The sequence below is a fragment of the Fusarium subglutinans genome, assembly GCF_013396075.1.
Source record: "Fusarium subglutinans strain NRRL 66333 chromosome Unknown NRRL66333_c0000137, whole genome shotgun sequence".
Taxonomy (NCBI): Eukaryota; Fungi; Ascomycota; class Sordariomycetes; order Hypocreales; family Nectriaceae; genus Fusarium; species Fusarium subglutinans.
Window position 1 is genome coordinate 123,750 of NW_023502200.1, and position 10,451 is coordinate 134,200.

The window sequence follows — 10,451 nt, forward strand, 5'->3', positions numbered from 1 at the left end:
CTTAACTAATCTATATATACCTCTAGTAATGTCGATCCGTAAGAATTCAGGAACCAACTTCGGCGATCTTCTTTTCGGACCTTTTTGGCGCTACCAGCACTTGAGCCGGATAAACAACAATCTCGTCATCGCCGTCACCATAATCCCCTCCCTTCTTCACAACCAAGGGAAACAACATTATCCTCACTTTTGAATCTTGAGCCTCATACTCCTCATTAGTAAAGTCCGAACTGTCACCACGCTCATTCATCAAAGCAGCGTTGAAAGAGACAGAACTTACAAGGTCACCATTTACATCATACTCGGGCTGTAGGGGTGGGAGCATCATATACTCTGCCTTTTGACTGCGCATCTCGACTGAAACCTCAACTGCTTCTTTCGTCACCTGCCACAGACTCGAAACAAGCTGAGTTTCCAGGTTGGAAGGTGGTGGGAGAATGGCGCATAGGGTCTGGAAGATAGTTTCGGATACGGCTCTAGCGTCATGGTCACGCTGGTTCTGGACACTGTCGCGATTAGACAACAGTGTCAGAGTTGTGGCCCGCCATCTTCGTATGGCTGAGGGAGGTCCGACAAGCTGCTTTTCGAGACTTTTGAGCTTCTGTCTTGTTTCTCGATCCAGGCCAAACAAGTAGCGAGTAAAGACGAACTCCCAGAGCATAGTCATGGTTACGGATGTAAACAAATCGCGACGACGTACTCGATCGCAGAGATATGTATCAACATCTGACCCATCGAGTATGATGTTTTCCAGCCTGTCAATAATCTGTTCGTCGCCAATTTCTGATGTCAAGCGAGCAGCGCGCATATCCGAAAACTTTGAAAAACGTAGGATCCACTGTTGAACCTTTGAAAACAGTTGTTGACATCGATGGTCAAAGTAGTCCTCATCTCGGATGTTAAGAAAGTCCTCATGCTTGGGGGGTGCTAGGATCTGGCGTTGCAGGTCTTGGAAGCTCAGCTCATTTCTCTCAGCTAGCATACCGACAATACTTTCGTGGCCGTTCTTGGCGGCTGACGATAGAGGCGTTCGTCCGCGATTGTCTTTCAAACTTGCATTAACCTTGTTTGTGTCAAGAAGCAGCTGAATAACCTTTTCAAACCCGCCCTCTGCCGCCAGTCTTAGTGGAGTTCGTCCATCCTTATCAGCTGCGTCAGGATCGGCCTTGCCAGTACTCAACAACAGCTTCACAATTTTGTCATTGCCGTTTTCCGCGGCGAGAGATATGGCTGTTTTCTTGCACTTGTCTCTAGTCTCCAGATTGACCTTGCCAGTATCGAGAAGAAGCTTAACAACATCGTGATGCTGGTTGTTTACTGCCCACATGAGCGGTGTTCGTCCGCTTTCGTCTTCAATCTCACTCTCTTCTGCAGCATCCGGAACAATCTTTCCTGTTTGAAGTAACAGTTGAACAACCCCTGCATGTCCGTTCTTCACGGCCCACAGCAAAGACGCTTCTCCAGTCTCGGCACTAGCGCTCAAGTCCACCGCGTTAGTATCAAGGAGCATCCTTACTACTGCCTCGTGACCACCCTCTGCGGCGAGTAAGAGCGGTGTTCGCCTTGTTCGTCGGGTCTCGTCGCACTTTTCCTTGGCATTTGGATCAACCTTTTTGTGTCAAGAAGAAGCTTAACAATGGTCTCATGTCCTTTGCTGGCTGCCCATAGGAGTGGAGCCCATCCCTTCTCGTCTCCGGCATCTGGATCAACAATCTCGATTCCAAGAAGCAGGTTAACAAGAGCCTCGTAGCCATGACTTGATGCCCAAGAGAGCGGGGTTCGACCAGCCTCATTCTCCATGTTAGGGTTGACATTCTCAAGTATAAGTTTAATAGTTAGGTCGTATCCATCCTCTGACGCCCATCTCAGTGGCAACCAACCGCCCTCAACTCCAAGAAGAGCTTCGATTATCGCTGCAATGTATGCCCCAGCCTTTGTACCACTTCTGGGGTTCGAGGCTGGGTTGGACTTGTCCCCATTTTCCAAAGTCTTCTCAAATTTTCTTAACGATCTCCGGACATACTCCTCAGCTTCGGCATGTCTTTCAACATCTTGCATTACGAATCCAATATTCGCCAGTATTGCAATAATGTACAGCTTATCTGTCATTAAGCCTTTCTGCATTTCTTTGACCATGAGTTCCTCGTACTTTCTTTCTTGATCACCAAGAGACTCATTTGTATGCATCTCCCAGTCCCAGACAAAGACAAAGCTGTGTGAGAACCTAGTGACCGACTGTAATATTTCCGACCACTCGATGCCCTTGCCATCGCGGGCAATAGCGTCTGTAGGAGGTACCGAAATCATGACAATGGCCCAGTAAGGATGACATAGTCTGATGATAGTGGGCCTTGATGCTCCCTGAAGAAGGCACACAATGTCCCCTGCTTGGATGTTCTTTGCAGAGGCCTGGACTGCCCAAGACGATATTCTGCCAGGCTCAACATATGCATTCTTCCAGGCAATTGTCACTTCCTGACTATCCTCCCAAGCCGGATCTCTTTGGACCGGGGAGACTTCACCCAGAACTAGGCCCTTTCCCTCGATAACAGCCAGCTCCCTATCGCTCCAGGTCTTCACAGATACCGATTGTGAAAGTACATATCTAACCAGCCTGTCAAATACTTGACTCCATGGAATCGTGTAGTCAACATATAGCCCCGCTTCACTGGGATCATCGGAGCTCATACCAAGCAAAGCGTAGACCTTATCGTGGCGTTCGGTGGCCTTTCGGGTATGGTACATCTCAACCAACTCGCTCAGAGGACGTATGTCGAGTAAAAATCTACTGGATTGTGTTGCGACGTGCCGAGGGCGGAAGATGGCTCCCCGTATAAGATAGGTAACAGATCGAACCAGGGGCTGCAAACTCGGGTAAGTTCTATAGGAAAGCTCTATTACGTTTAGGCCTGAGTAAAATGCATATCTATCAATCTCAGTAGAGCCACACTTGATAAGTACATATCGGGCTGCGGTAACCTCTTGTAGGACCTGGATGGACTTGATGAATACCTTTCCTGATGCCAGGTTGGAGTTGGTAGCTTACCCAAATGCGTTGAAACCATGGCCTTTGGAGAAGCTGGAAAATAGCTTTTTGATGTTTCCCCCCTGACGAATTTCGGAGCGCTGCTTCGCGGATATTATCTAGTGCCTGATCGCTGGTAGCTGACGCCGACCCGAGCCAAACAACAACGCAGCTGGCTTTGGCATAGATCTCGGCCATTGACTGGACCTGCTGGCCTTTCTCTAATGTGTCTCCTTGATTAATTCAAATTGCATCAATCCATATGATACGCTCTAGAGAGCCATGTCGAAGATGCACTAGCACCGCATAAAGATTTGTTCCCACGAGAAAGTCAATGTCATTTACAACGATAGAAAAAGGTTTTTCTGCAGACCCCCAGACGTAGGACAAGGCCTCGTAAGGGTAGGTGCTCTCCGAGTCAGACAGAGCAAAATCGAACAGCTCGCATTGGACTGGGGAGTTCTTGTCCGGGTGCGGGGTTATCCGAAGAAGGCGGATACTACCCTCTGGTAATGGCGAGTACAAATACGGGGTCATGGCCTATCGGGAGCTCAGATGAGAGATGATGTTTCTCGGCTTAGACTTGCTGGGTGTTCGGCTATAATACCTTATAATTTAAAGCAGGTGTTTTTAAAACAACTAGGCAGTGGGGGGTAATGCCTAATGAAAGCCTGATACATAGCTGAGCTGAACTCCAAATTTCGACAATGCGTAAGCCACGTGTCAAATACCGTTAGCTTAAATACAGTCATCTCCTAAACAATTCAAGCAGAGAAACAATGCGCCTGTAATTTTGTATCCTAATGGATTTGAGCTCTTGCTTGCTTGTCTGTCCTTCCAGCTACTGGTTTACGCGATAATCGTTTGGAGTGACAGACATGATCGCTAGGACTCTTAGAATTTTGGCTATAGCTACATGTCACTATAAATACAGACATTCTCTAAAAGAGACTATTTTGAAATCTTCAACGTCGCCAGATTAGACTTTGAAGAGCTTTGTCATTCGGTGCAGAGAAGTAGCTCTTCCAATCGTCCACGTCCCCTTTCCCATCGTACTTAGCAACCTCGGCCAAGTGCAGAGCCTTCGAGACCTCAGGTTTCCGTCTATAGGATCCCAGCTTCGAATGCCTTTTAATGGAGCCGATCCTGTTTCTACCCATCCGGCAATGGCAGGAGAGAAGTCATACTTTGTGGGGACGGAAGGGTATTTGGCGATGTTTGAACCGCAATGCCCCCCTCCGGGTATCATGACCAGCTTCACGAAATCGTTCTCTGCGATCGTGTGCCCTTTTCCGAGGGTACCCTCGGCGTGAGCTTCAACGTGCTTGAGTGTCCCTTTAGGCGCAATATTTGGATCTGCCCAGCCAGCAAAGACAATCATCTTGCCGCCGTTTTTTCTAAATCTGGAGAGATTTGTACTTTTCGCGTTGATGAGCGGACCGGCGGTAGATGTTCACTTGAGGAACGTCGGAGCGATATGGTCCTCTTTAGATTGCCTTCATGGCCGCGAGTTGATCAGAGATACAAAGGCGCGATCTTTGGCTACTTGCTTCGTGTCTTTCTGAAGCTGAGACACACGAATCGCAGAGTTCTGAGAGTCACCAGTTATTCCTTCTACCAGATAAGCGTTGTCTCATGAAGAGTTCAGGCAGCCACAATTGTATCACTGCTTTTAAAAAGTCCGTCGCACCTCAAACAGTAATCTACCCTAGCGAGGTTGCAGGCACGTCTAGGAGGGTCCTTCATAATCCAGTGGAGGTTTTCATGGTCTTACAGGGCCTCGCCCTCCAATATTTGGTCTTTGAGGTTTATCTTGGTTCTCAGCTTGCTACAACAAGCAGTACATTAGCAATCCTTGGCAATGGCTAAGTTACAGATCACCAGATAAGGTCCTTTTTGTAACTTATAGAATGGGAGTGCATCTTGGTGTAGGACGATCTTGACGGTGTAGCAACTGCCTCGATACTGTCTGCTATTAAGAGCTTTCTAAGCTACTTGGAAGAATTTCTACAAGATAACCGTCTGGATCTTGTAAAAGGGGAACAGCTGTAAGCGCATTCCACAATTCATCGTCGAGCTGTAAGTCGGATGGTTTCGCCCCCAGAAATCTCGCCACTTCCACTGGCCCGGAAGCAATACCAGCATCCTTCAGTACTTTGACATTGTTCGATTTAATGTATTCCATTGCAGCCGATATGTCCGGAACACTAAAAGCCAGTTTGATAAGTGGGGAAGCCAATTGATCATCCGAGCTGGTAGTTGCATTTGCCGACTATGAGTAGAATAGTTAGCTGCTTGTTTCGGATACTGCTTCTTACATGTGTTGCCAAGATCTGCCTTACCTTGCTAAAGACCAGCTCCAGTATACCTTCTCGGGCGACCATAGAACTGTCCGGAGGTGCATTATCAGGGTATGCAAGAAAAACTAGCGTCGCGATCTTCAACTCCCTTCGTCCTACTTCTTTTATCCCGAATATGCCGGAGTAAAACGCGATTGACCGATCGAGATCAGCCACTCTTATGCCAATCTGATTAGATCTGAACCCTTTAGTTGACTTATGAGATGCCATGGTAAGGTTGACTGTGCGGTGGTGCGAACGAGTTGTCAGTGGGAATTAATTGGGTTCCTAGATATACGTTATAAGAATATGTTTTTCTCACAAGCGCGACCGACATACTTCTATATACTTCTGCTTTATAAAAGTAAGTTTGAGCTTATTCTGTTTTATTTCCTGTCTATTGGTTAGTTATCGACTGGCGGACTTTCGAAGTGCCTCGTGGATGCCGCGGATCGGAGCGGACTTTTTGGAAACTCAATATGCGCACAAGCTACGGAACATGTAGCCACCGACCGTCCGCTACCTCACCGCTAGTACGTGATGTCGTAGTTATAAACGTGGCTGGTCAAGTGCGTGTCGCTAAGAAAGCGTAGGGATAGAAGAAGAAGAGGGAATCATCGTATTCATCTGGCTAGCTACTGGGATGTCATGCCAATGTAGGACAGTTTGAGGTATGTTATGTTTTGTTGATAAGTTATTTCTAGCTAGAAGGTCATCCGCCTAAGTAATTTATCCTTAAGTGGCTCTCACCGGAGGCTGCATCTACAATTTTTCACCTAAAAGCAACATAGACCGTGTTCATAAAGGGGCTACAGCATCTAGCTAACACATTGCCAAGTCTCCTGACGATAGCATATTCTCCACTCTTGTTGGTCCCAAAATTAAAGGTACGGTGTCGAGTACCAGTGAACCAAACCCGTCCATGTTTGATAACATGCTCCTGATCAAGCTTTAAAAAGGTCTTGCCTTCCGTGCCTGTGAGGATCAGCTGTAGGGTGTATCAACTCAAAATAACACTCTTATCAAGTCAGTTCGGGCAATATAGTTAGGTAGGCATCAAGAAATTTCCCAAAGCAATAAAGCTCTGTTCAGTAAACTAAGCTTTCTGCACTTTTAGCCCTTTTCAGATTATTGTCTTTCATATTATGCTGCGCTATGATGAACATGTATATCTTCGGCTATTTATATAAATAAGTTATGCCAACACTTTTAGTATAGCGATGGGTAGATAGATAACTAACGTATTATCCTCAAACAAAAATGACAGACTAATCGTGTATCTGGTGCACGAAACCCTTGTTACTGACAGCCTAAAACTCTCCACTGCCCAAGTCCACGTCTTCAACGTCTGCTAATCTCTTCTAATTGACCTCCAATATCAACTTCGCTCCCACTAGATGCTTTAGGAGTATTTTCTTATGAGACCGGATATGTGGGAATATCAACGAGTCCGTCAGCAACATAGTTATAGGATGATCCTGAGCAACCTATATTTCCACCATTGGTGATAAGAAGCTTGGGACTTCCTTTGGCCGCACTGTTCTTAGGGGTATTGATGATGCGCAGTTCTCGCGAGTAGGCTGACCACTGTCCGACAGAGACAGGCTTCCATCCATTCGGGTCAAGTTCATCAGTATTAACAAATACCTCCTCTCGGGAGTTTCCGTTTGCAATAAAGATGCCCCTGCCATTCTTGCCAGGTTCCGGAGTCCAGATAATAAAGGGGCTTCCGTTAGGGTTAAGGCTGGGGTCGTTTGGCATGATGGGCTGCGCGGTGGCCGCACTAAACGCAAGAGGGTCTGGCGATACTTTGTAGTACATAGGGCAGCCTCCGGTGAGAGGGCCACCGCAATACTCACATGCCATGACGTACTTTTTCGACACTGGACTGTATGCCACTACCGCCATACCAGGCCGCTGCGATTCGTTGTCGTACGCGACATCATTCACCTCTTCGCTCCAGTTGCGAAGATCCTTGGTTGTCTTGTGAGCGAGCTTCTGATTATATTTCAGGTCGGCTTGTGAAGAGTAGTAGACGACAAGTTGGCCGTTGTGCATCATCAGAAAAGGCTCCCAAACAGCTCGGTCTCCTTGGCTGACAGTCTCAGGTCCCGGGCCGTAGACAATATGGCTGACGAACTTCCAATCTTTTCCTTGGTTGGTGCTTGCATAGAGATCGATGTAGGCTTGTGTGAGGTTCCGAGGAGTCGACACGCCAGCCAGGAGGATTGTTCCCTTTTTGTAACCCCCAATATCTTGAGGGAGGGAATACAGGAAAGGCTGGTACCAATTACCCCAGCTGGTGGCTTCCTTCTTTGGCATAAAGACCGCGTTGTCGTTGAAGTTGGTCCAAGGGCTGGCAGCTCTGGGTGTAACTGAAGCTGCTAGAGCTGTAGCTACGAGAGCTGTAGCCGCAAAGAAATGGGTTGCAACCATTGCTGTCAATAAAGCTTGAGAAAAGCTGACAATGTTGGAAGATGGTGATGTGAATGATGGGTGAAAACAAACATCAGGCGTAACAGGACATATTTATATTTCACCTGACTTATGGTTGAAGATTATGACCTCGGGCAGAACTAGCTGCTTGCCATTCCATTTGTTGAGCCTGAGTGATGCCACCTTCTCCCTATGACCTACTAACTACGAGTCCATGGGGAGACAGGCTAAGGGAGGAAAGAAAACACAGGCCCTTGACCCTAAGCAATAAAAACATTTAGGTAAACCTAGCTTAAGCTTAGGGGCATTTTGCTAAGTTTATTTTGGCACCTTATATCAAGGTCCGGTGTTTTCTTGCTCCCCGAGGACAGGGTAGGATCAAGGTGTAAGAGATGCGAAGTACAGTGTGATTCGATCCCATAATCCGCTTAGCTCTGTTGCCATTGATACTATTGAACCAAAGCGCACGTATCACAAAACTCCTCTCTATGTATATTGTATGTGCTTAGACACCAGGTAGCTAAATACGAAACTCTCACAAGCGCACAGACATTGATTAGTTCCCCGCTATTTACCCCATACCATGTTGAGGGGCAATCGGCATAAGAGCCAATCAAAGATTGCCATTTCCGATGACAAAATGCTGGAGAAGCCAAGATCAGCGCCTCCAGGTTTACCCCATTGTCGTCGTATTCCGCCCCCTGCGTTGCCTGTAGTTAAGATCCCTCCAAACAGAAACATCCCTCTCTGGACGCGCCCATCCTCGTTCAATACGATGAAGCCCCCGAAAGCGTGCCATGAGTGCCGAAGAACTAAGCGGAAATGCACCCGCCAAAGCGGTCGAATAGGAGACTCTTGCGATCCGTGCCAGGCCAAAAAACTAAAGTGCACGGGTTCCTTGACCCGTGCCCCATCCCGAGCCCATGCCCTGCTGCCGAACTCGAGTCCCACACAGCAGTAGGTCAGTTCAATCGACGTTCCTGTTGAAGTCGCAGCTCGCTTGGTGGATTACTACCTCGTCAAGCTTCACAACCGACCTCATAGCTTGTTCCATCCAGCAACCCTCAAGAAACAAGTACGCGATGGCTCCATCAACAAGGCTTTGCTGCTCTCCCTCTGCGCTATGGGTTCCCGATTCGACCAAGATGAGCAGATTCGCTGCCTGGAAAACAGCTACAACAACGAGTCCAAGCGCTTGCTACTGACAGACCTGGAAAACATCTGTATCGAGAATGTGCAGACATGTATTTTGCTCGCTAATCTCTTTGCTGCTCATCTGAATCCTTCTTCTGAAACCCTCTTCTTTCGTGAGTGACATCAACCAGATGCTTCGTCTTCCACTTACCTTTCACAGGCATAGGCGTCAATCTATTGCAAATTATGGAGGCTGACACTTCTTTGGCGGCTGGAAACCTAATAGACCGCGAGATGAGGATAAGGGCGTGGTGGACGCTGTTCATGGCTGATCGCTGGTCCTCGTCCAGTCTTGGATTAGCACCTCTGATCCGCGACACCGATCTCGCTGTTGATCTACCAATGCACGAACCCATCTTTGAGTCCCTCTCTCCAAATGAGACCAAGCTAAATGTCCCTTGGGAGCCGGGCCTTTGGGCACATAAGATCTCATTAATCCGCCTGTTTGGGCCAATTAAGGATCTCAATCATCGTAGCGTCTACGGAAGTGTGGATAAAGACGAGATTGATTCGACTGTCGCATCCCTCTCTAAATTACTAGAGGACTGGGAATGGACAATCCCTCCCAACGTCAGATGGAGCACAGAGAATCTCGAGCGATATATCAAGCAGGGCATGGCGGCGCCTTTGTCGCTCTCCACTTGGGCTATCACCACTATGCAACGGTGCTATACTTTCGATTTCTCGAGCCCACGGCCTCATCATCTCCTCTGGCGTCGATGTATCGTGCCAAGTGCAAGTTCCACGCTGCTTCTTATAGTGATCTCGTGAGACTATCTCGTCAGAGACAAGACTGTGAAGTTATCTATCCAACGGTTGGCCATATGGCAGTAGTTTCATCATCGGTTTTACTTCATACGCTGCTGTTCAACGTGGACGAAGATGTCCAAACTACTCGAGATGCACTCAAATCAAACTTTGAGGCGATTCTTGAACTGAGACGCTACTGGCCGAACACTGAATCCATGGTATGTTAGCCCCTCTTCGAGAGAACTTAATGTGATTTTAACTATATTTATTTATACTATTCATAACTCTATTAGTAGCTATATTTAGGAAATTAAGCTTTTATATTAAAATCTATCTATTTATCCTAAAAGCTAGATTTACTTATTTCTTTATACTATTATATACTTAATAAATAAGCTTTATAGCTATAGCTTATTACTTTTTAAGCTTATTAAGAAAATCCTATTAAAAGAATTTTCTATTTTATTTTTAACTATTTTAATTAATTACTTTAGCTACTATTTTTAGTTAAAAAAAAATACTTATTATAAGAATTCTTTATTAAACTTAAAGGTAAAATAGTAATAGCTAAAGATTACTAATTTAAGCTTTATAAAGTTTTTTTTCTTATTATTTAGTATTTTAAAAGAAATAAGATATTTATTATACTTTTTAAAAAAGTCTTTAATAAGTATTTATAATAACTTATATTTTTTATATTATAAGTT

The 10,451-nt window shown here is 46.2% G+C and overlaps 4 protein-coding genes across 4 annotated transcripts; 1 reads left to right on the forward strand and 3 right to left on the reverse strand.

Annotated features, from left to right (window-relative positions):
- Positions 1-46: 46 nt before the first annotated feature.
- FSUBG_9200 (HETEROKARYON incompatibility) lies at positions 47-2,745 on the reverse strand (the record flags this gene model as incomplete). Its single annotated transcript, XM_036687688.1, has 2 exons — positions 47-1,536; positions 1,587-2,745. The coding sequence occupies 2 exons, from the start codon at positions 2,743-2,745 to the stop codon at positions 47-49; spliced, it is 2,649 nt and encodes an 882-aa protein (XP_036535342.1).
- A 1,259-nt stretch (positions 2,746-4,004) lies between these two features.
- Positions 4,005-4,406, reverse strand: FSUBG_9201 (tannase and feruloyl esterase; the record flags this gene model as incomplete). The annotated part of the gene is made up of 1 exon (XM_036687689.1): positions 4,005-4,406. The coding sequence occupies one exon, from the start codon at positions 4,404-4,406 to the stop codon at positions 4,005-4,007; it is 402 nt and encodes a 133-aa protein (XP_036535343.1).
- Positions 4,407-6,780: 2,374 nt separating this feature from the next.
- Positions 6,781-7,800, reverse strand: FSUBG_9202 (uncharacterized protein; the record flags this gene model as incomplete). Its single annotated transcript, XM_036687690.1, has 1 exon — positions 6,781-7,800. The coding sequence occupies one exon, from the start codon at positions 7,798-7,800 to the stop codon at positions 6,781-6,783; it is 1,020 nt and encodes a 339-aa protein (XP_036535344.1).
- An 822-nt stretch (positions 7,801-8,622) lies between these two features.
- FSUBG_9203 (uncharacterized protein) lies at positions 8,623-9,765 on the forward strand (the record flags this gene model as incomplete). Its single annotated transcript, XM_036687691.1, has 3 exons — positions 8,623-8,761; positions 8,859-9,107; positions 9,155-9,765. The coding sequence occupies 3 exons, from the start codon at positions 8,623-8,625 to the stop codon at positions 9,763-9,765; spliced, it is 999 nt and encodes a 332-aa protein (XP_036535345.1).
- Positions 9,766-10,451: the final 686 nt, after the last annotated feature.